Genomic DNA, 23,355 nt, shown 5'->3' with positions numbered 1-23,355 from the left:
TGGCCCATAGTAGGCTCCCCATGGGCTATTCTCCCAAGTAGATGTTCAATAAATGGCTGTCTCTCTCCTGTCATCCAGGTCTCAGGTCAAATATCACCTCCTCCAGGCAGGCCGCCCTGATACCCACTCTCCCACCCCACCCCACCCCACCCCATCAGTCGTTTCTATTAGGACTCTGCTTCATCCTCTTCAAACCTTTGTCCACCCTCTGAAAGTATTTCCTGACCTGAGCACGTGCGTGCTGCCTCCCTTCCCCCAAGGTGCAAGGTGCCAGGTCCAGGGAACCACGGCCTTGAGTGGTTCTGGGCTGTTGTCCCAGCCCCTGGCACAGTGCCCAGCACACAGTAGGTGCTCAGCACAACGTTGTGAGAATAAAGCGGTAGCTCTAGCCCCACCCCCTGGGGCACCGGTGGTGAGGGAGGGGAAGGAGGATGGTGGGGTTGCAGGCCCTTCCTTCTCCTCCCATCCTCCGCCCCCTTGCACCCCGCCGCCCCCTTCCCGACTGGGGAATGTGATTCCCGGCCGCCTGCCGGCCCAGCCTTTCCGCTGCCTGCTGCCAAGGGGCCCAGTGAGCCCTGCTGGCTTTACCTGGGTGTTAATCCCCCAACAATCCCCCCTGGCCTGACCCGAGAGCCAGCCTCCATTCTTGTCCTGGGTCTAATTAAGTGCCTGAAATGCCACTTCCCCTTTCAAACCAGGCCCCTTTTCTCCAAGGCGAGGCAGGTAAAGCCCAGCCTGCCGCTTTGAAGCCGAGGAGGCCGGAAGCCCAGGCAGGTGCAAGAAGGGGAGGGGGGAGCACTGAGGGGCCTGGTCTCACCAGAGAGGACAGACACCTGCAAAGCCCCACCTCAGAACGCTCAACCTTCTGAGGCTCCTGAGCGCTAGCAGGCCCAGGAAGCCTAAGGGTTTCTCCCTCGAGGAAACGCACACACAGACCCGTGAGTGAAGCCTCAGTGCGGGGCGCCAGGGTCCCCTCGGAAGCCTCTGTGGTCCTGGGTTAAGCTGACATGATGTCATCTCCCTTCGGGTTTCCCTGCTGGCTCAGACGGTAAAGCGTCTGCCTACCATGCGGGAGACCCAGGTTCAATCCCTGGGTCGGGAAGATCCCCTGGAGAAGGAAACGGCAACCCACTCCAGTATTCATGCCTGGAAAATCCCATGGACCGAGAAGCCTGGTGGGCTACAGTCCACGGGGTCCCAAAGAGCCGGATACGACTGAGTAACTTCACTTCACTTTCCTTTAAATATACATTTGTATCTAGATGGGTGGATCGACGAGTATTGATATAATCTAGATATATATATATACGCTGAGACAGCTATACCTACCCCCAGTCTCAACAACATTATCTCTAGGGAAGTGGAGGATTCTCAATTTTTATCTTATATACTTTTTTTCTGCTTTGAAACATTACAAGCATTATATGGCTTCTGTAATATATTTTAAAATTCATGTGAAAAAACATATGCATACCTATTTTCCAGCCCCTGATAAAACAACGTATGTTTGGCTCGGGAAACTCTCTTCTCGGCCACTTTTACGGATCCCCTATGCCACACAAATTACTTTCAGGCCTGTTATCTCATTTTAATCGCACACTCCCTGGGTGCCAGCCCTCTTTTCTCTGTTTTCACTCATTCACTCCTGTAGTAATTCTTGCTGTCCACTGGCTGGATGGGAAAAGCAAGCCTCAGGGAGGTGAAGCGACCCTCTCAGGGGACACGGGGCAGGGTGCTGGGCCGGGTCTCACTGGTTCCTTTCACGGCCCAGCAGTGGCTGCCTCAGGATGCGAGCGCTGGGCGCCCGGAGCTGAGATGAAGGTGAGTGTCTGGAGGCCATTCCCGCATGTGGGCAGAGCCTGGCACAGGGCAGGCGGGGAGCGCCCTCAGTCCCACGGTTCTCGGCATGGTGCCTTGGCAGAACACCCCTTCCATGGGGGCAGGTGACAGGAATAAAAGGTGAGGCACCCAGAGGCTTGGGAGGGATGTTCCCTGCATGGGGTCTGGCCCCCCAGTCTGGAGGTCGGTCTCTGTTCTGACTCTCTTCTCAATCTGCTGTGCAACAGGAAACAAGTCTCTTTCCCTCTCTGGGCCTCAGTTTCCCCATCTATAAGCAGGGCGTTGCACTAGACCAATGGCTCTCAACTGGGGAGGCCATCAGAATGACCCGCGCCCCGCTCCCCTCAGAAGTCCCAAGTCGAGACAGCAGTGGGTGTGCAGGCTTGGCAAAAATGCCTGGGTGACTCGGGCACACCCTTCTGCCCTTCCATCTCCCCTGCCCTGTATTCAATCCTCCTTCCAGGACCAAGCCAGACGGCGCTGCAACCCAGCCACGCCACCAGTGTCCCAGAGAGAGGGCAACCGCCTCCCCGTGGTCACAGCAGACGGGGCAGGGACCCCACGGGCTGGAGTCCAGCCCAGCTCTGCCTGCTCTCCCAGAGAGACCGCCCAGCCAGGAGAGAAAGTTCCCTAATCAGGGCAATAGAAGAGGAGGGGGAACCATTTGTCACCCGATAAGCAATATCAGCTTATCTCTGAAGACCAACGACCACAGCCTGGGGCTGCGATTCCAGGCGTAAACAGAGCCCCTGCCTCCTCCCCTCCAGAGCAGCCAGGACGGTAGTCGCGGCTCCTCTCCAGGACAAAGTCCTGTCTCACCAGAATTTCCTCTATCAGTAATTCTGACTTCCTCCCTGCCCCCCACCCCCGCCCCGTGCAGACTCGCTCAGAGCACCAGCGCTTGGAGGATCCTCACAGACTGCGTCACCCCTGAAGCTCCTGCGTGGAACCCCAAGGCTCCAGGGAACACCGCTGGAGAACCGCTAGGCTGGTTGCACCTTGCCGTTGCTCAGACAGGAGCGGGGACCAGAGACACTGTGTCCAGAGCTGCTGCAGTCAGCGCTGAAGCCAGGGCCGCTTTGGGGGGGGGGGGGGGTCTGAGTGCCGGCCCTGGCCAGGACCCTGTGCTCACCTTCCCTTGGGGCTTTATTTTCTCTTGCTGCTAAAAGGACTCTTCCCAGACCCTCGGAGGGCCAAATCGGCGGCCTCCCTCAAGTCTCAAGACCCCAGTATGTGCTCAGGGGAGGGGGGAGGGGACCAGCTTAAGCCAGAGTCTCTGCGACGCCTGAGGATCTAGGGGAGGCCACTGGGGGCTGCTGGGGGGGGGGGGGCTGCGTCATTCAGAAGCGCCAGGAAGCACAGCGGGGGTTGTGCCCTTCAGGCTTCTTGGGGGAAAAGGCATCAAAGTCCTGCAGACCCTACTAGGGAAGACGCCCCCACGGCCTTCCTCCTTGGGCACACTTCTCTGTGCCTCAGTTTCCCCCTCTGAAATAGAACTTGAAAGCATGATGTGCTGTACGGATGGGAAAGGGCTGTATTTACACGCCCTTCCCCGAAAGCCTTCAATTCCCGGAAATGAGATTTCCACCAGCTCATTTTGACCCTTCACCAAAGCAACTGCCAGCGGACCAGGGTTATTTCTTCCTCCTTTGGACTCTCTCTGGCTACGTCCTCTCTGGACCGCAGCTTTCCCATCTGTGAAATGACCTGAAGGCCGTTCTAGATGTACAGGCTCAACCCCCTTACCCTTTGGGATCTCAGTCTAGAGAGGAATTCCAAGGTCCCTTGAATTCACCCAGCCAGGCATGGGCTCAGCATACATGGGCATCAGGTGGGAAGAATCTTCTCTCCCTGCCTCTCCACCAAGGCTGGGGCTCCCCTTTCCTAAACTCCCTCCACTCAGCCTCTGTGCCTGTCTCGAGTTAACCTCCTAGCTGGCCTCTGCACACCCTCCGGGACACACTCTGCTTAGTCCATCTCTGCCCGGCCCTGGCTCCCTACTGCTCCCGGAGTAAGGCCTAACTCCTTCACTCTGCCTCGAGGAATCTACAGTCGGGGCTCCGGTGGGATTACCCCCAGCACAGCTTGCAGGAAGGAGGGCTTCATAAACACTTGTGGAATGAAGAGACAGGCAGCCTCAAAGCTCTTCCATGTCATACGGGTCAGGGTCTGGACCTACTCCTTTTCGGAAGAGAGGAACTGGGGCTGAGGAGGGGAGGTGTTTGGGGGCCTGCTTCCCTCATCCCTGGAGGGTGCTTCCGCATCTCCCCATCACCGCCTGGTGCCAACGTTCCTCCCTCACCTGCCAAAGCTGCCTTTCTCTGGGAGTGGGAGTAGGGCAGAGCTCCTTAGGAAGGAAAGTCTGTCCGCACATCCGACAATGCTGTGGAGTTCTATTTTTGCCTTCTTTGGCCTCTGTTGAATGAAGAGCAGCCCACTGACGGCTGATTTCTTTTAGTTAAGAACTCTATTCCTTGGCACCCAGCTGAGTACCTGCCATCACCCCCACACACCCCAGTCCAAATACGGTGATCACTTGCAGATTTCTAGCCCGCATTATTTCTGAAGCCAAAGGACAGTGACCTGTAGATTGAAAGAGGCCTTGGAGAAGGAGAGGTGGAAGGGATTGGAGAAAAATATCAATTCAGTCCCTCAATCGGTCCTGTGATTTATGTCATTATACTGTTGACTCTTTCCAGCACACTTCGCACGCAGGTGTCATCCATGGGGCCATTTTACAGATGGGGACAGTGAGGCTCTCAAGGGAACTCACTCAAAGTTACGCAGACCGTGCAGAAGTCCAGGACTTCTTTCATCTCCTCCCTCCCCGACCTCTCACTCAGGCCCCTCCTCCGCCGCCCAGCAGACGGCACTCATCACAGGCCTAAGGTGGGCCCGCGGGGCTGACTTTCCGAGGCCTCTGGACCCCAGCCCCTCGGTTCAGGAGGAGGAAGGCAAGGCCTGAGAGTCAGGGCCGCGTCGCTGGCCAGCAGTGCTTCACCCCAGACACCTTTCTCCCTTCTCCCAAGCCCCCTCCCAAGAGAGCCGGCGACGCCAGGCTCCTGTGCGACATCCCCAGCCCCGGGGGCCGCTGACCCAGCAGAAGCCCCCAGCCCGCCGGAGCCTGGCGCGCCCCGGCCCGGGCTCGGGCTCGCGGTGGGGTTTTGCGTCCTGTTTTGTTCGGCCCCCGGCCCCCCTCCCGGGGTCCCAGCGCGCCGGTTCTTGACTTCATCCACTAAGTCAATAGCCCGGGCGCGGGCGGGCCGCTCCCCCCGCGCCGCCCCCCGGTTTTCTTCTCGGGATAATGGGGGCTCTTTGTGGCCTAATCAGCCTCCTGAGGGGCCGGGAGGCCGGGGGCGCTTCCCCCGCGGCCGTCGGTGAAAATGAAAGCGGGATTAGGCCGGGGCCTCGGCCCACACCATAGTAAGCGCCACCAGGCATTCGCCCCTTCAAAGCCCCTTTGGGGGTTTGGTTACTTTATTTCTAAAGTTGTTTGTATTTCTAAAGTGGCCATTGAGGCGCAAGCGGGACGGGGCGACAGGGCGCTGGGAGGAGGGGGCGGCGGGGCGGGGAGGATCTCCCTGCTCTCTCTACCCCTCCTCCCTCTCCCCCTGGTCCCTCTCCCCGTCCTCCCTCTCCCCCTCCCCCTCCTCGGACCCGAGGACGGGTTTCTAAAGAGCCTTTCCCGGCCCTGCTTCCCGCCCGCCTCGCGAGGTGGGGAGGGGTCTTAGCCCCACTAATCAGATCGGGAAACCGAGGCTCCCGCTAGAAGATGCGTTCCCGGGATTCAAACCCACCGCGCAACCAGGGGCGGAAAGGGGGGTTTGTGTGGTTTTTTGTTTTGTTTTTCGGTGCGGGGAGACTCCCAGGGCTCTCAACTCCGAGTGCACCAGCTAAATCTCTTGCTGTCGCCTGCCTGTACAGGCCACCGAAAAGAAAATCCCGACCCAAACGCGAGGCGACCCCCTGAGGGAGGGAAGTTCTGCCACACCTGTTCAAGAAAGTTCCAGGACCTCCTGTCTTGGGACTCACTCTCCACCAGAAATGGGGGCGCAATAATTCAGAATCTTCCCCCATCGCCGAGGATGGGAGGGGTGGCAGAGATTTTGCACTTTGACTTTTGCCGGCAGCTGAAGGAGGAACAGAGAAGGGATACAGATGGGGGTGGGGTGGGGGGCGGCAAAAAAAAACGAGACTAGCTGCCCCCTTCTCCCAAGTGCAGACACTGGGATTTATTTCTGCCGGACTTTTTGACCCTCCGAAGGGTGAATCCGCGCTCAAAAAGTCCGGTCTAGGAGGGAAAATATAAGGATGAGGGTCGAGAGGGGGGGAAGGGAGGGGGAGCTTAGTGCAAATTCTGGGGTCAGGCTCTAGTCCGGCAGCTGGACCAGCCGTGGGTCAGTTGTACCCACGGATACAAGAGAGATCCGGGGATACAGGCTTTTTATAGGTTTTCACTGGGAACCAGAGAGTTCCAGAAGCTTCCTTAAGACTCCCAGAAGGTTCGTTAAGACGCCCCCGACCCCTCCCAACGCGGAAACTGTCTCTCTAGAAAGAAAACTCTAGCGTGAATCCCAGGTTCTTGTCTAGGCGGCGCAGAAGATTCGGCGCGGGCTTCCAGGATCAGCTTCCAGGCAACAGGCGGTCTGGCCCCATCTCCGCGCACACGTAGAGCCAACAGCGCACCCAAACCCACGAACACTCACTCTTGCCGTCTCTCCACCTTCCCCAGCTGCCCAGGGTCCGGCGGTCTGAATTCCAGCCCCAAAGCCATCACATCCTCTCCACCTGTCACCCCGGGTGACCCTAGTGGCGAGGGCCCCGCGGAAGGATGGCCGCCCACTCGGCTGGGGCTCTGTTGGGTCCGAGTCCCCCGGAAAGGCCCCCAGAGGGGTTCTGGGGGAGATTCCAAGCCACTTCTCCGCGCCGGCGCCCCACCCCCTTTTCGGCCCGGCCCAGGGGCCTCTTTGATCTCCGGTGAGACAAAGAGCACAGGGAAGGCCGGCGGCTCCGGCCCGCGGCCGGCCGGTCCTCCTCCCGCTCGAACACGCGGCGCGCTCGGAGGCACCGGCAGATGCCTGCGGCTGCCCAGATGAGCTTGGAGGCTGCGTGCCAAATTCAGCCACGGCCCCCAAACACATCCTGCTGTTGTGTCCGCCGCTCCAGCTACCCACACACACACTTCATCCCCACCTCCGCCAGCATCCACGAACACCCAGACATACACAGGTAGCCAGGCAGGTAGGTAAACACTCACACAGACACACGCACTGAAGCACGCCTGTTTATCACCAACCTTTTATTTTGTGTCTCTACCACCTGGCTCAGAACTCCACCAAGGCAGGGGGCATTCCTGATGTCTCAGGTTCCCTGGGCACTTAACACGAAGCCTGGCACATAGTAGATGCTCAACAATTTTTAATAGAATGAATGAAGACTTGCACACCCCCCCCCCCCCCCCGGCAGAAGCTGTCTTTTCCCCCCTCTTATTTTCTCTTCCTTTCCTTCTCTCTCTTTCCCAGGGACAAAAGAGGAGCACAGCCTGGGGTTATTTCTGCAGGTAACAGCCTCCTAAAGGACCCTTCCAACCACCAAATGGGGATGGCTTTGGAAAGAGGAGGAAGCAGCTACGGCCGGAGGCCGGCAGGCGATCAGCCTCATCTCTTGCCCCACCCCACCCCATCCACCATCCATTTCCTCCTCCTGGACGCCTGCTCCTGGAATCCCAAGCTCCCTCAAGAATCCCGGAGTCACCAGAAAACATGTGGATGTGAAGTTCTTAGTGGGGTGTGGCCTCTAGCAGCCCAGAGAGAGATCCTTTATATTCTGTCTGTAAAATGCCTCCTGTATGAACCTCTGTGAATGGCCAATTTCTCAGGTGCTATCCGATTCTCAAAGGGGTCCAGGGCCCCCCAGAGGATGAGAATCTTTGGCTTGGTGCAATTCTCTGGTTTTTCATGAAAACAAAAAAAGACCCAGAGGGGGCTAAGAGAGTTGTTCAGGATTTCATTGCTAGTGAGTTGGGGGGTGGGGGTGGCAGAACCCCGACTCCCTTGGTCCGCGCAGCGCTCCTGGCCCCTCCCGGATTCGCCCTGCTGGGTTCAGGCGGAGATTGGGAGAGCAGGCCCTCGGAGGCGGGAATCCAGCTCTCAGCTGCCGGGAGCGGGTGGGTGAGAACCGGATCCAGAACTGCGCGAAGCGGGCAGCTCGTCCAGCTCTGTAACTCTGCTCACCCTCCGGTCTCCGCGCTGAAGCTGCGAGCGGGGTGATGGCCTGGGCGCCATCTCCTCCCCAAGCTGGGCGTTTCGAAGGGGCTGCTAAAATCCGCAGGCGGTGAGCCTCCGTCTCCGCGCTGCGCAACCCGGGCTGGGACGTCTCTTTAGCGACGCTCCGAGAAAGGGTTCTCCGCCCCCTCTCGCTCGCGGCTAGTCCCAGAGGGGCCAGGCGCGCGGGCCGGCCTCTTTCCAGCACCCGGGTCGGCCTCCCGCCCGCCCCGCCGGCCCGACTTGCTCGCCTCTAATTAAGCGGCGGGATCTCAGCGAGCCGCCGGGCCGCGCTGTAATATGATGAGCTGCCTTTGTGCCCGTGTCACCGAAAGCTCTTCTGATAAGGGCAAGCCGCAGAGGATCAAAAGCACGGCAGCGGCTCGCCCGCCTCCCGCCGCCGCCCGGCCCTGCGCGCTCGCCCTCTCGGCCCGCGCTCTGCCGCAGGCTGTCTCCGCGCCCCGCGGTCCCTCCTGATCTGCCCGGCCCAGGCCGGCCTTTCGGTGCCTCTGCGCCTCTTTGTCTTCCTGCTGCTGCGCGCCTCCCTCGCCCTGCACGAACGCTCTAGGCAAGGTTCTCTCCTCCCGCGCTGGTCTTTCTCTTAATTTTCTCTCGCGCGCTCTGTTCCGACGCTCTCCACCCTCTTCCTGGCTGTCACCCCCCTCCCCCCCGCCCCGCCTCCGTGGGTCTCCCGGGTCTCATCCCTCCTTTCCTCTCGACCCGGGCTCGGGCCCAGCACACCCCGAAGCCCCGGCCGACCACATCTTGGAAACGTCCAAGGACTGACCCGCAGCCCCAGGGAAGCTGAACCAATTCATCCTCAGCCCCTGGCAACCCGCGGTCACTCAGCTGCCCAAGAGAGCAGCCCAAGGCGCCCTGGAATGCCCTCGAGGCCTCTGGGGAGCAAGACTTGGGGTGTACGCAACTTCCCCTCATCGCTCCCTCGCTGCTGTGGTCGGAGACACCTCACCGCTCCCGGGGGGGCTGAAGTTTCAAGTGCAACCCCCCACCCCGCACCCCCTTCCTTTGGCCCCCGCCTCCCCTTTGCCCTCGACCCCGTCTCTTCCTCTTGCAGGCCCCTCCCCTTGGCTAGCTCCTCTTTCCCCCTGCGCGCTCTCCGGACTCCCCCCTGCCTAGCCTCTCCCTTCCCCCCACTTTGTTTGAAGTTCTGGAGAGATCTATCTACTAATGGGGAAGTTTCCCCCTTAGGTCACCGTTCTGCCTTGATTCGATTTGGGAAGGCGCGTTCCCTCCCTCCCCCTACCCGACCCCAGCCGGGGCCAATCGCTCCGGAGCGGGTCAGAAAGCGCTGACCCCATTTCCACCTTTCCTCTTTCAGCCAGAGCTGGGGCAAGGAGGGTGGGGGGCGGAGAAGCAGAAAGGCCCGCGACAGCAAAAACTGGGGGCGGGGGGGATTGTCCCAACCTTCCAGCCCCTCTCACCCCAACCCCAACTGGGTTTCCCAATTACCTTGTTAGTCTGGAGTGGAAGACAGAGAGGAACTATTTTTATGGAATCCCTGGAATGTGCCCCCCTTAGTCCTGGTCTTCCAGGCCCCGAAGCCCCTGGAGAACGACCCCTTTGGGGTGTCTCTTGTACATCCCACTTTATAGCAGGAAGGCTTCCCCGCACCAGGGACCGTCTATTGTGTGGTGTGAGTTCTCTCTGGCTTTGGACGCTGCTTGTCCCAGGGCCAGAGCCAGAGCCCAGGTTCCCGTACATTTCATGTTTATGTCCTTACTCCCCATTAGCAATGAAGCCTCATCAACTTTGCTGATGATGGTAACTAGAAACTCCAAACAGGCAACCTAAAAGGAAATCTCATTTGCTCAGTGCTCTCTCTGTATAAAAAATATATGCTTGTATATAACATTATTTATATAAAATGTACTGTGTGACAACTATCATTTTCAGAAAGACGTCCTTAAAAAAAAAAAAAAAAAGCCCAAATAATCACCTTACTGCTTTAAGGCTACTGTTATATGTGCTTTTAAATCCTTCCATGTAAATTCCACTGAAAAATTTGGAAAGCTGTGAAAGGGGAGGGGGCCGCGGGGGTGGGAGGGGGGAGGTTAATCCGGGTTTAACGCTGAGATGCCGTCTTAGGACCAGGGTTAGCCTGATTGCGTTATCTCTTCCCAACATTTGAGACGCCCATATTTCACCCAGCCAAATAGCTCGGAGAACAGCGCAGATGGCCGCCGTGGTCGCGCCTCAGGAAAATGTGTTATTAATATCTAAATAACTTCCCAATACTGTCTGGTAAATCTCCTCTCCACCATTCCAAATGATGGATTCGTTTGAAGTCTTCCCCCAGCCTCATCTTTTCAATGTCTCTCTCCTCTCTTCTTAGCCAGGCTTATTTCAAACTGGTAAATATCTAATTCCTTTAACGGCTGTGCCTTGCACACCAAGTCTTTTAGGTACAAACGCCTGGAAACAGCCGGTGCGTGGCGGTGCGCGCCCGGGGGTGAACAGAAAGCCCGCGTGCCCTCGCAGCGGGGGACCCCACTCTGCTCCGAAACGCGTTCGGAGAGGGGCCGCGCGGGAGCCTCAGTCTGGGATCCGAGCCCCCTCCTTGGCGCGCCCCGGGGACCCTCTCCCGGTTCCCTGCGGAGTGCAGAGGCCCCCTCCTCCGCAGCGCGCGGCTCCCGGCGGCTCGCGGCTCCGAGACCCCACCCGCAGCCCTCCGAAGGCGTCCCTCGCTCTCCGGGGCGGGTAATTACCCTCCGCTCGCCTGTTCTCGCTTGTTTCAAGTTTGTTTTCTAAATGTCTTCTATTAGATTATGTTCGTTCATTCCCCCTCCAACCTTATCTCCTTCTGTCTCTTCTCTCTTTGCCCGTCACACTCGATTTAGGCACGAGTTTATCTGGCAAACAGTTTGCCGACTCTGTTTATTTACCGTGGGTTCTGGGGCTGCGAGCGCGCGCGCGCCAGGGTTCGCCTTTGTAATAGTTATCTCATTGTTGTTCTTCGTTAGTCCCAGCTCCCTCCGCCCCTCTCTCGTCTTCGGTTGGGGGGAGTAGAGGAAAGACAGGGGGAGTCTTGTCAGCCCAGTGTGGGTTCGCCCCTCGCCCAGGGCCCCCTCCGCCGGGTAGATCCCCCCTTACCCCGCGCGCCCCCTCTCCGCTCCAGCCATCCCCCCACCGCCCCGGCGCGGCGCAGCCTCGCCCCCTCCCTCTCCCCCTTCGGTCTCACTGAATATCCACCGCCGAGCGCTGCCTAAAGCCGGGGAATTGCCTGACACCCTCCCATGTTCCTCCAAGCCCCCATTATGCGAAGCTGATCCCACTCTGAACAGCCTCAAATCCCGCCTGGACTCTGTTTGATTAGATTGCCAACCCGGGGTAATCCTTTGATTTGGTGGAGTGTCAATTACCTTTCTCTAAACACACATTTACAGAGGAGGGAACTTGTTGGTTTAAATCAATGCAGATTGTTTCTTGATAAATGGACTCTCTTCGACCCCTCCCTCGCTCGCTCTTCCGAGGGCCCCTCTCCCTAGGGGCCCCTCCCCTCCCCTTTCCCCTTCTCGCCTATCCAGTAAACAATGCCCCTTCCAGGTGTGAAGCCGAAAAAACCGTGTGGGCTGAGGGGAGCCCTGCCCCCCTCCCCCTATTCATTCGCTCCCCCGGAGCCTAATTAAATTTGGCAGGTCCTTGTACACACAATCAAAACAGCTTCCTCCGGTGTAGCAAACGACCGAAAACCGCATTAGCAGCTATCGCTGCTGCCAAATTAAATTGTTTCCCACCTCCTTTTACAAGTGTCTAAAACCGAGACTTCGGGCTCTCCCCTCCTTCCCGCCTTCTCCGTCATTTCTCATCCCACACCTGTAAATTCGCTGCTTTAAAAATGAATTAAGGAAAAACGCAAAGAAATACAAATCTGCCTCTCACACACACCCTTGGCCCCCACTTCAGATGTCAACAGATTCTCAGATGGACTTCGCCCCCTCTCCCCGGGAGAATGCACACTCTTCTTTTTAAACTTGTGACTTTCCCCCTTATTTCGTATTAATGGTGACCCAGATGGGCTTTCTACCCTAGAGACCAACTGCGGTCTGATCCGGTCAGTTTCAGCCTAAACTTGTCAAATGCAAGAGGCCTCTTACTGATTATTACTGTTGTTACTCTTTTTCTAAATTATTTCTTCACACTCACTCCCTCAGCTCTCACAGAAGAACAGTTGACTCTGCAAACCCCTATCAAATTTCCCACAAGCATCTCCCTGGACTCAGGTTGGGAAAATCTTTTTCTTTCCCCATCCCTCCTCAAAGCCTTTCCCAGGCTGGTTCCTGCCTGGGTCTGCCCTGATTCTCCTCAGAGAAGGGGTGAGGAGGACAGAGGCCAAGTGGCTGAGGGCAAGGAACCTTTTCAGGTGTGCTGAGTGTGGCCGGAGCTCCTTTCCACAGTGGTCTGAGAATTCTCACAACCAACAATCCTAATAACTCAGTCTTAACAAGGATAAGAGCAAAAAAAAAAAAAAAAAAAAAATATGAACAGCCTCATGAATATCAGCCCAAGGGGAGCAGGAGTGAGCTGTTCAGAGATGAAAGTGCACAGAAATAAAAGCTCAATTTAATCTGCTTTAAAACCCTTCAACTTAACGTTTGTGCTTCAAACTCTGAGAGTGAGGACTGATTGCGGATAAATAGTTTCTTACCATGCCTGGAAGCTATTACACCCCTCTCCAACACAGTTTCCTATTCAGCAGTCCCAGTTTTCATTACCAGCTCTAATAAGTCTTAACATTATTAAATGCCAAGCGGACGATAGGAAAAAACGGACTCAGGGAGGGATCTCTCTTTAGCGCTTAAAGAGGAGAGCTCTTAAACCCCTTCTTGGGCGACTCCCCGCCATGAGAGGGGCAACCCCCGGAGAAAGCATTTGTCAAGAGCAAGAAGCCAAAACAAAGTTTGTGGGTGTGCACCCCTCCCCCTGCTCTGCCCAAGGGGATCTCTGCCTCTCCCCACCTGGCCCACGCGGGTGGAGGCTGGGAGGTCTTTTCACCTTTAACTTGGCCATGAAACTGACACCTGGGGCCTGGGAGAGAGATGAGAGTTTCCAACTGGGTGGTTCACCAAGATGCCAGTCACTGGCCAAGGTATTCACATTCAGAGCTGATAGATACCATTTGTCCCCAGATGGAAAGACAGCCCCTCCTTCCCAGCTCTCACATCATCCATTCCGCCAGTCTGCGATCACACCACACATCCACGCAGACCCCCACGATTCCGTTCCAAAGTCTGGTGGGCAGACAGCCACACTGAGAGACACATGCACTTACAGGGGCCATCCAGCTCCCAGCCACAGGGCTCCACACACCCCAAGCCACACGGCTTTCTGGACACCCGGCCCACCGCTTTCATTTCATTTCTGCAACTCTGCTCCTGGACTCCTAGGAGCACCAGTGCTCTGCAACCGCCAGCCTCCTACTGAAACCCCTGGGGACCTGGAGCTCCCCGTTACACTCAGGGAAAACCTCTGTCCAACGAAACTGCTTGACGGCTGGTTCTGTAAGCCCAGGTCAGCACTAGAAACCCCTGGATTCCTTTGAGCCAAAGGCATCGTCAGACCAGACTTGCTACCCTCTTTCTTTCTCTTCCGTCTCAGGAGAAATGCATCTGTTGTGCTTACTCACAGACTGAATTGGACATACCCGTGCCACACACACACACACACACACACACTTAAAAGTCTCTCCGAACAAAACCAAACCTCTTCTTTCCTCCCAGGGTGCCTCTCAGAAGATGTCTGCAGTGCTGTATTTGACCAGGAAAGATTATTCCAGTTCTCTGTCCCCTCCCAGCCCCCCACAAAGGAAGTCCAACTAAGTCCCTTTCTAGTCCAAACTGAAACATGGAGTGGGTCCCCACACAGGGATCCCAGACTGCCTCTGCCCAGCCAGGGGCTCCTTGGCATGCAGGTCCCCATTCCCCCCCCCCCCCCCCGCCCCGCAGACCCCAGGCCCTCCGCAGCCTCCGCGCAGCGGGGTGCCGGGCACAGCCCGCTCCCTTTCTTTCCTGGCCTTTTGTCCCGGTGGGACTGGGCTCTGCTCGGGGCCCTGAATGTCAATAGCCCGCCCCTTCCCCAGCCCCAGCTTGCTCTCACACGGGGCCGCCCCTGCTCCCCCCTCCCCCTTAGACCGGCCCGTGGGGGCTGGGCCTCGCTGGGACTTGTCTTTGGAAGCGAGCTTTGTCTGTGAAGTTCATCTTCAAGGTTGGGAGAGGCTACTGAAAACCAGAGGGAGACCCGGGGAGAAGTTCCAGGGAGGCGAGGCGAGGAGGACCTCAATAACCCCCTGCAAGGAAACTCCAACAGAATTGTGCGCTTGAACAAGTTTCGGGGTTCAAGACACTCCTCCCCCATTTTTTCCAAAGCCACTTTTTTTTTTGGAGGTTATAATAGCCATCGCCTTTCCTGTTTGCCTGCTCCCTCCCCGCGCTGTGTGTCTGGGGGTTTAGCTTCTTTCCCTGGTCCATCTTTGTGACTTTGGGTCTTGCGTTTCTATTTTTTTCCATGACCATCCCCCCCTCCCAAACACACTGACCAACTCTCAAAGAGGCCTGCGGAGGCAGTGGTGATGGGGAAGGACTTTCCTTTCTCCTGAAACTAACCCGTCAGTAAACAAAAGCACACCCCCCCTTTCCTGGGCGTGCAGGCTCTTGAAAGAGAAATGCCTTCCCTAGCTCATCTCCGAAGCGGCGGGGCTCAGACTCCAGCCCCTCTAAAAGCGGGGAGAGGGCGTGGTGGAGCCCGAAACTCTCCCTCCCACGGAGACCCCACCCCCACCCCGGGTATCTGGGAGCTTGGCCTCCGCCCCTGGGCCCACTGGCGCGTGCCCGAGAGGAAAGCGCCTTCAAAATGTAGGCTTCTGCCTCCGCGCTGTCTGTGCGGCCCTGGCGTCGCGGGTCGGAGAGTGAGGCGGCGGCCCACGCGGCCCGCGCTAATTTTTATTGATTGCAGCGGTCAGTCAACTGTCAGGCGGGGTTTCAAGGGACCGTTTAAAGAGCGTGTGCGGGTCTGGTTAACAAATTCATTTAGGGAGCCGCGGGCCGGCTCCTCCTTCTTCGCCCCCGCCCCTTTGCCCAAGTTTCCTATAAATAATAGATCGACACCGGGACTGGCAGCCAAAACGCCGGCCCCCGGGGACGCACGACCCGGAGCCCTCGGCTGGAGCGGGCGCGCCAGGGTGCGCGGTTCGAGGCCCCCGGCGCCCCCACGCGCTGCCGGGTCCCCGGGGACGCAGAGGCCGGCTGGACCCCCCTCTGCCGCGCACCGGCGTCGCGGGAGCCGCTCCCAGCCCGGCCGGGGGGCGCACCGAGGGGGCGCTCCCCACACACCCCGACAGGCTCTCGTTCCGCCCGCCGGTGCGCCGGGACAGCGCCGCCACAGGCCCACACGCAGGCGCACCAGCAGCCCCGCGGGCTCGGCGGCCCCGGCGCGGGGCGGCCCCCTACCTTTGTCGCCCAGGATGCCGTCGATGCTGTGCTTGGCTTTCTTCTCGCCGTCCTCCTCCTTCTTATCCGCTTCGTCCTCCTCCTCCTTCTTCCCGAACTTGATTCTGAGCACTCGGCTAATCGAACTCACTAAACCTCAGAAATTCAAAGGCAAAAGAGCGGGTATAAGTCGTTGGGGCCCTGGGAGAAGTCAGGAAGCGCGTTTCCCCTCTAAACACACACTCAGGGGGACTCACACCCACCCCACCCCAATCGCAGGTAAACAGCTAGGCTTATTGGGAGGCGCAGGTACTGTCACTCACACGGAGACCCCCGGGGCAGGACTCCCCACGCGGTGGCAGAGGCTCCCACCTAGAGCTCCCTATTGGGTCTCTGCACACTTGGACTTTGCACGATCACATACCCTCCGTCAGTCAGTGAAAGTCACTCTGTCGTGTCCGACTCTTTGCGGCCCGGTGGACTATACAGTCCATGGAATTCTCCAGGCCAGAATACTGGAGTGGGGAGCCATTGCCTTCTCCAGGGGATCTTCCCGACCCAGGGATCGAACCCAGGTCTCACGCGTCGCGGGCAGATTCTCTAGCAGCTGAGCCGCCAGGGAAGCCCAAGAATACCAGAGTGGGCAGCCTGTCCCTTCTCCTAGATGCACTCATACCCACCCCACCCCCAGGGCCTCCCGGAGCCCCTCCAGCTGCTGGCTGCTCCCCACACTCCCAGCTCCGCAGCCCGAATGCTCAGGTGCACACACGTATACACTGGGGGCACTTTCCCACCTGCCGGCAGCAAGATCCGGGGCCTCCACGTTCGGGACCCACTGGGGGCCGGTGGCAGCAACAGCACAGAATTGTGACTTGGAGCAAAGTCCAGGGAGCTTGTGACCTACCCTTCTAGGCTGGACTCATCTCTGTAGGCCGAACTTCCCTTGTCGGCCAACTCTGTAACTTTTTGCTCAACTCCTTCCTCCCCCCTCCCCTTCTCCCTCCCGGCCTCCCTGCCTTCCTTTCTCCCTCTTTCCTCCCTCCCTCCCTTCCTTCTCCTCCTCTCTCCCTTCCTAACTTCTTTTACTCCCTTCCTCCCCCCTCCCCCTCTCCCTCCCGGCCTCCCTGCCTTCCTTTCTCCGTTTCCTCCCTCCCTCCCTTCCTTCTCCTCCGCTCTCCCTTCCTAACTTCTTTCCCTCCCTTCCTCCCTGCTCCCCTCTTCCTTGCAGTTTTAATTCCCTCCTGTGCCCTCGCCTCCTTTGCACTCTGGTGCCTTTTCTCCCAACTTTTTCTCCAAGTTCCTCATCATCCATCATCTCCTCTCGGCTCCCAGCTCCAGCCCCACACGACCCAAGCCCTGGCCCTGGGGCCTTGGAAACGGAAGACGCAGGCTGAGGACTCGGGCAGCTCTGCTGGCTCAGCGGCCTCCTCACCTGAGGGCACGGTGCTCCGGTCACAGTGCCCGTCCTTCAGCAGCCGGTCTCGGATCTCCCAGCTGAACATGCCTGGGTTTTCCCTCTTGTACTCTTCGATCTTTTTCTCCACGTCCGGAGTCGCCACCTGCTTCAGAGGTGGAGGTGGGAGAGTCGGAGTGGAAAGATGGGGTGGGGGGAGGGAGACACTTTTAATATCAACCTCCCAGGAGCCCCGGGGCCAGGCTGATGGCTCTGGTCACCCTGCCTCCATTCTGAGACTGGCTTCATCCTTTCCAGAAACCTGTTCCTGGCTCCCAGGAAGGCAGCTGGGGCTGGGGAATGTGCAGCAGGATAGTGATAGGTAATAAACTAGAAACCTAATTAGGATTCCGCCCCCCCCCCAACTATTCCATGCAAGACTGAAGGAAGATTTCCCTCATCTGGGATGGCAACGGGGTTCTGGGCAGATGTAGGGACAACATAGGAATGACTCAATGGCCTGTTGGGCAATCTGGACCCCAGTTATCCCCATCGCTGAGAAATTCAAATAATGGAGGAGGCCTGGGCTTGAGGACCCTCTTCCACTGCACTGCCCATAGGTAGCATGTAGACTCCCTACTGCTACTGGGTGACACAGGGTGGAGAGCGGGGCTCCAGCCAGGACCCCCAGCCACGGGAAGGCTGGCTGTCAGCTCTGCGGCAAAGACACTCACTCTGGGCTTGCTGCCGCCGATGGCCCCAGGCCGGATGGACCCGGTCTCCTGGTAGCGGCAGAGAATCTTGGAGACGCAGCCGTGGGAGACACGCAGCTGGCGGGAGATGACACAGGGCCGGATGCCGTGGTGGGCCATCTCGACAATCTTGTGGCGGATGTGGTTTGGCAGGGGTCGCCCGTTGATGAAGACCCCACCCAGCTGATTGACCCGGCCTTGGCCAAGCGGAGTCGACACTGGAGAGGGAAGGGGGAGATGAGGAAAAAGAGAGACCCAGGGTGAGGATGAGGATCCGACACTGAGTTCCGCCCTTTGGATTTCAGTTTTGTTTGAGCCCCGAGACCCCTGTAAGCAGATCTCTGTCCCCCACATTTGGAGCTGTGGCAGTTCAGATGTCAGGGGGAAAGCTGCCATGAAGCCAAGGGAAGGCCCGGCAGGGGTGGGGAGAGTGGTCACGGCCGGCTGCCAGAGTCCTCCGAGATGCCGCCTGTCCCCAGTCCTGCTGCACGAGGCGGGATGAGGACACACCTGGGGGGCCTGTGTCTGAGAAGGGGGGGAGAGACACGGAGGGGAGAGGGGAGAGCCCAGAGACCGTGCAGCCTGGGGACTCTGGAACCGATGCCTCCCTGGGCTGGCAGCCTGGACAGAGGGTCTGCTTGCCTCCTAGAGAGGCTGATAACGGGTGCAATGGGGCCCATCCGGTCGGTTCTGTGCTGTAAGTGGTCAAGTCTGATCCATTGGGTATCGGCCCCGGAAAGGCTGGTGGATTACTAGTATTTACAGCCCCGGCTTCTGCAGCAGAGCTGTGCTACCCATAACTGGATGGCCGAGGCGCAGCAGAGGGGCCGGCAGAGGGGCCTGCGACAGAAAGCCGCTGGCTGCTGTCCTCAGGGGCTCCTGGCTACCCCTCGAGGGACTCCACTTCCTTCCAACCCCTCTCGCAGTTCAGATTTCATTTGGGGATAATTTGGGGGTGATCTACTCCACTAGCAGCAAGCTCCTAAATCAAATACTCATTTGGCCTCAGACACCCATGAACTGTCCCTGCAGGATCGGGGAGGCCGGTGCACAGATGGGCCAGAGTCCCTTCTGGGAACCAGGAAGACAGACGCGGTTACTCCGTGTGAGCCGGGGAGGGGAGCACGCGGAGGAGGCTTTAATGCAGAGTCCACACAATTTCTTCCCAGAAGGTTGGGGGTGGGGGGGACACCCGGCACACTAATCCAGCCTCGATCCCCCCAATTTGGGGACTCGGCGGTTGCGGAGATCTGGTAGATTAGGACGATTTCACAGCCCCCGGGAGTGGAGGGAACTGGCAGTATAATTGGAAGAAAGGCGGCGAGCAGCGGCTCGGTGGCTGAGCTGTTCTTACCGCCTCCTCCCCTCGCTCTGCCGTTCCCCCCCACCATGGAAAAGTGGGTGCCTGAAGCTACCCTCGGATTTAATCAGAAATCGTGCGTCGCCAAGTCAGAGTGACTCGGTCTCCGTGGCGGGATATGCCATTAGCGCTGGAGAGCTCTCGAGCGCCCAACTTTATATTCAAGAGCCTCTTTAGCGACCGGCACTCGGCTCTCTTCAGTATTCTCCGTCATGTTGGGCAAATATTGTCCTAATCCGCTGCGCGGCCACGGCCGCCTGTTTTACTTGCATTCGCTACAAGAGAGCGCTGCGACAAATCCCCGGGCCGGCGCGCTCTCCCGCCTGCGTGGCTGCTCGCGCGCACTTGATCACGGAGCCGCTCTCCTCGCCGCGGTCTAATTCCGGGACCCGCGCCGTCTAGCTGCCGGAGGGACCCCCCCCCCTCCACAGATCGCAGGCTGCCTGCCCGGCCTTCCCTCCTTGCCTTGTTTCCCTTCCTTGCGCACAAGTGGCTCACACAATTATAAGAAGACTAATTAAAAAAAGTCGCACCTATCTCTAACCACGTCTGACATCCTGGGCTACCTACCCCCGGAAGCCAAGGGATCCCTCAGTTGACAGGTCGAAGGCCTAATATTAGTTTAAAAAGAAAGCAAAACAAAAACTCAGGAAATGGTCTCGGTGCGCTCCAGCCCTTGTTGGAGCCGAGAACCGGTCCACCCCGCCAGTCCCTCCGGCTCATCTCCGGTGCCGGGTGTTTAGGGAGGACACCTTAGAAAACTGACACTTTCCCCTTGTCTGGGCATTTCTGTGCCCTCTCGCCGTCTCGAGGTCTCTCCCGAGGGATTTCTAGAGTTCGGAAGCCCGAGTGGAAAGTTTCTGGGGGGCGGAAATCGTTACTGTTCATTACTTCAGTCTCGAAGTAATTTTTTTGTTTGTTTCCAGCCTCGAAGGGGAGTCCCAGTTAAGACAGATAAAACATCACACACTGTTATTTCAAAATAAAAGGGATTGTTAAACCATCCCGGGGTGAAAAGAACAATTCAAAACGAGAGTAGAAAGACCCGTAGCTGGCAGGACACGGGAAAGCAGAGAGTATTAGGTGGAAAGTATCTGAAAATAGTGGAATGCGCTGAGAGCCACTAGGACTTGAAATTGACCAGGACTCGAGATCGCCTCGGAGTTCAGCCTGGCGGGGAAAGGCCGGAACCCAGGACTTGCGACGCTGGGGCCGCCGGTCGGTGAAACCCACCCGAAAACGGGCAAGTGAGGGTCCCCTGAAACTTCCTGGGTCGGGCGCCGGGGTTCGGACCCGAAAGGGAAGGGAACCCCCGGCTCCCCCCGTGCTGGCGCCGCCGCCGCCCCGCGAAGACTGCCACCTCTCCGAGGACTCGGAGGCCCGGCGGAGGAGGGCGGCCACCCCGGGCGATCTTACCTTCCAGGGGAAACCCCGTGCGCGGGTAGTTCTGCCCCGGAGCCGGCCGCACCATCCTGGGGACCGTGCCGGGAAGCGCCGCCATTCTTCGCGCACGCCGGCCGCGGGTCCCGAGTCGGCAAAAATCGCTTCCCGTCCGCTCCCCTTCCCCCTGCCGCGATCTCTTTCTTTCCTCTTCTTCTTCGCCTCCTTTTTTTTTTAAACCTCCTCCCCCTCCCCTCGGCAAGCACTCCCCACCCCCCACCCCCGGCCGCGGCCGCCCGCGTCCAGAAGCTGGGGAGGGCGGGGTGGGGGTGAGGTTGGGGGGCGGAGGTCGGGAGGCTGGGGAAAGAGGGGAGGTGGCGACGAGGAAGTTCAAACAAACGAACGCAGCCACCCCGAGGCCTCCTCTGCCCGCCCCGCTCGGCCAGAAGTTGTGCGGGCGGATGCGCGGGGCGGCAGCGGGGGCCGTGGACCGGACGCCGAGCTAGGCTGCCGGGGGTGGCGGGGGGATCGCGGCCGGAGTCCGGGCCCCTAGCCTCGGACTGGCAAGGGCCGCGCTCCCGCGCTGCGGGCCAAAGTTTCTGAGCCGAGCGGCTGCGGACTGGATTCCTGTTTCCCTATTTATTTATATATTTATCCTCTCGCTCCCCCGCCCTCTCCTCTCCGGCTCTTCTCCACGCCTTCTTTCTCCGACCACACTCGCTCCTCGCGGACACGCCAGCTTTCACACCCCCGCCCCCCCCCACCCCGAAGATCTGGGGAGGGAAGAAGGAACCTCTCGGGTTTCGGGGGCCGGAGTGGGGGGGCGACCAGGGGGTGGCGGGGTCGGGGGGAGACGAGGGGAGGCGAGGGGCGAGCGATCCGCTGGGTAAGTTGCGCAGAAGTGCTGGCTGGAGCGCGCGCGGGAGGAGGCGGCGGCGAATGAGACGTGATGGGTTCGGACTTTTCTTTTATTCATGAGGAGGGCAGGGGGCCAGGGCGGAAGGCAGCCGAGGACCAATAACGAAGAAATCTTCTACGAATTTATTTTTCCCCCACTCTGTTTTTTAAGCCTCGACTCACCTTGCTTTGGGGGGAGCATCTGAACCGCCCGTTAAAACAGAGGGAGCAAAAGGCGGGGGCGTGGTGGGGGCTGGGGGGCGAGGGAGGAGGGGCGGGCCCCCGCCCAGTCCCGTGTCCTCCCCTGACGGGTGGGCCAGATCGGCCGGGCCCCCAGCCCCCCGGTCGCCCACAGCCCGGCTCTGCAGTCCGGCTGCATGGGAATGCCTGCCTCCCGTCGGCGGTTGCCTGGAGTTCTCGCCTCAGCTCTAGCCTCCCAGAGTCCGAGCCCAGCTGGATCTCACGTCTTCCCCCTGGTCTCACTCACACACCCTGACATTTCTGCCACGGGGGTCCACCTGGAATTGGCCTAGATGACCTGGGGGTGGGGATATGACTTTCTTGGCAAAGCTGCCTCTGAGCCCCGGTGTCCTATTCTTGCCTGGCCTCCTGCAGCTCTGGGAAGCCCAGGGGCTCAGAAAGCCCTCTGCTCAGTGTTAGGGACCCACTCCCTCCTCCCCTCCCGTCCCGGGCCCCCAGCCCTCACCCATCTCCAGCCAGGATTAAACTCCTGCCCCACTTCCGCTCACTCCCAGAAGCCGTCTCCAGCAGGTACTTCGCTGCCTTGAGTGGACCCGCAAGTTGGTGCCCAGGATCTGGGGGTCCAAAGGGTTGGCTTGGGAATGGGGGTACCCCCTGAGCACCCCAGTTCAGAAGTCCTCTGCTGGGGGGGAGGGAGCCCCAGTTAATCACTGACTGTGGGTGGGAGGTCCTGCCTTTCTACGCTCTCGCCACCTTCCCCAGGGCTGGAATGACCGGACCCTTCTGCCAGGGGGATGCCGAGTCCTAGGGGCGAAACGCCCTCCCAGCGGGGCAGGACGCCACGACTGCGGGTCTTTTGTCTCCCCCGAGAAAGAGTGTCTCCGGCCCAGCGCTGGAGGCCAGATACAATAAAGTAAACCCATCCCCCAAACTCACCCCCACCCCCAGCCTGCCCCCTGCCCGCCCTCTCCCCGTGCTGGGGTCAGCCCCCTCCTGGCCTGGCCTGGGAGCCTCCTCAGGCTGGCCCCGGGCACCCCCTCCCCTCCCTCTTTCCTCACCTGTGACCTTTGCCCCCTCAGCATGTGACAATCTCCTTCCTCTCCCCTCTATTTCAGTATTGGGGGCTGCTCCCGCCAGAGGTGGGGCGGGGGTGGGGGAGACCTTCTAGAAATGGGGGCCCGCTGCAAAGCTGTTACACTCATGCCCCCTAGGGGCCCCAGAATTGAGGGGGGAAGTCCAAGTAGCTTTAAAATTGGAAAGCTCCCCCCCCCACCAGTGCCTTTAGGAAACCAGGCTGCCTGAGTTACAGGGGCCCTGCAAGGTCTTCTGTGACCCTTTCCTTTCTGGAGATGCGACCCCACTGAATCCACTTGCCTCCAAGAGAGATGAGAAGGTGGCATTTTACACGGCAATGTGTGAGTCTGGGGACGATGAGTCAGCCTTGAGTCAGTCCCTTTTCCATCCCATCTCGCTGGCGGGTCTGGCCTGCCTTGACCTCCTGAGGTGGCTGTATGTAACACACACACACACACACACACACACATACATGTTGTTCATGCATTCATGCGTCCGTCAGTAATTTCCATCACGTGATGAAGAATTGAAGCCACCTTGCCTCTGTGCATGTGGGTGGAGTGGGTCAGCGTGTCTGTGTGTGAATACAGGCTTGTGCCCACGTCTGTGTGAGCCCTGGGGAAGGGGCGTCTGCGTGTAGGTCGCGGTGGGCGTGTGGCTTGTGTGCCCACCTCAGTGTGTGCTTCTAAGTGAGGGTTGGTGCCGGCGTTTAGGCTCTGCCGTCTCTTCCTTGTTGTCCTAGGGTAGCTCTAAG

The 23,355-nt window shown here is 59.0% G+C and overlaps 1 protein-coding gene and 1 non-coding gene across 3 annotated transcripts in view; one reads left to right on the top strand and one right to left on the bottom strand.

Moving 5' to 3' along the window:
* The window catches only part of PAX7 (paired box 7), a 102,416-nt gene extending 81,866 nt beyond the window's left edge, over positions 1-20,550 (bottom strand). Inside the window, exons 1-4 of one of the 2 annotated variants that reach the window (XM_065927482.1) lie at positions 20,466-20,550; positions 17,672-17,907; positions 16,977-17,106; positions 15,566-15,700 (exon numbers count right to left, since the gene is read on the bottom strand). In XM_065927482.1, coding sequence (XP_065783554.1) covers positions 15,566-15,700; positions 16,977-17,106; positions 17,672-17,907; positions 20,466-20,550 — 586 coding nt within the window. The remainder of the gene's footprint in view (positions 1-15,565; positions 15,701-16,976; positions 17,107-17,671; positions 17,908-20,465) is intronic. The other variant, XM_065927483.1, reaches the window with a different exon arrangement.
* Positions 1,031-1,102, top strand: TRNAG-ACC (transfer RNA glycine (anticodon ACC)). Its single transcript has one exon. It is a non-coding gene; the product is annotated as a tRNA-Gly (tRNA).
* Positions 20,551-23,355: the final 2,805 nt, after the last annotated feature.

Source organism: Muntiacus reevesi, chromosome 3, assembly GCF_963930625.1.
Source record: "Muntiacus reevesi chromosome 3, mMunRee1.1, whole genome shotgun sequence".
In the NCBI taxonomy this organism is placed as follows: domain Eukaryota; kingdom Metazoa; phylum Chordata; class Mammalia; order Artiodactyla; family Cervidae; genus Muntiacus; species Muntiacus reevesi.
The sequence above is the reverse complement of the archived record's forward strand: the minus strand, read 5'-3'. Positions and strand labels throughout refer to the sequence as shown.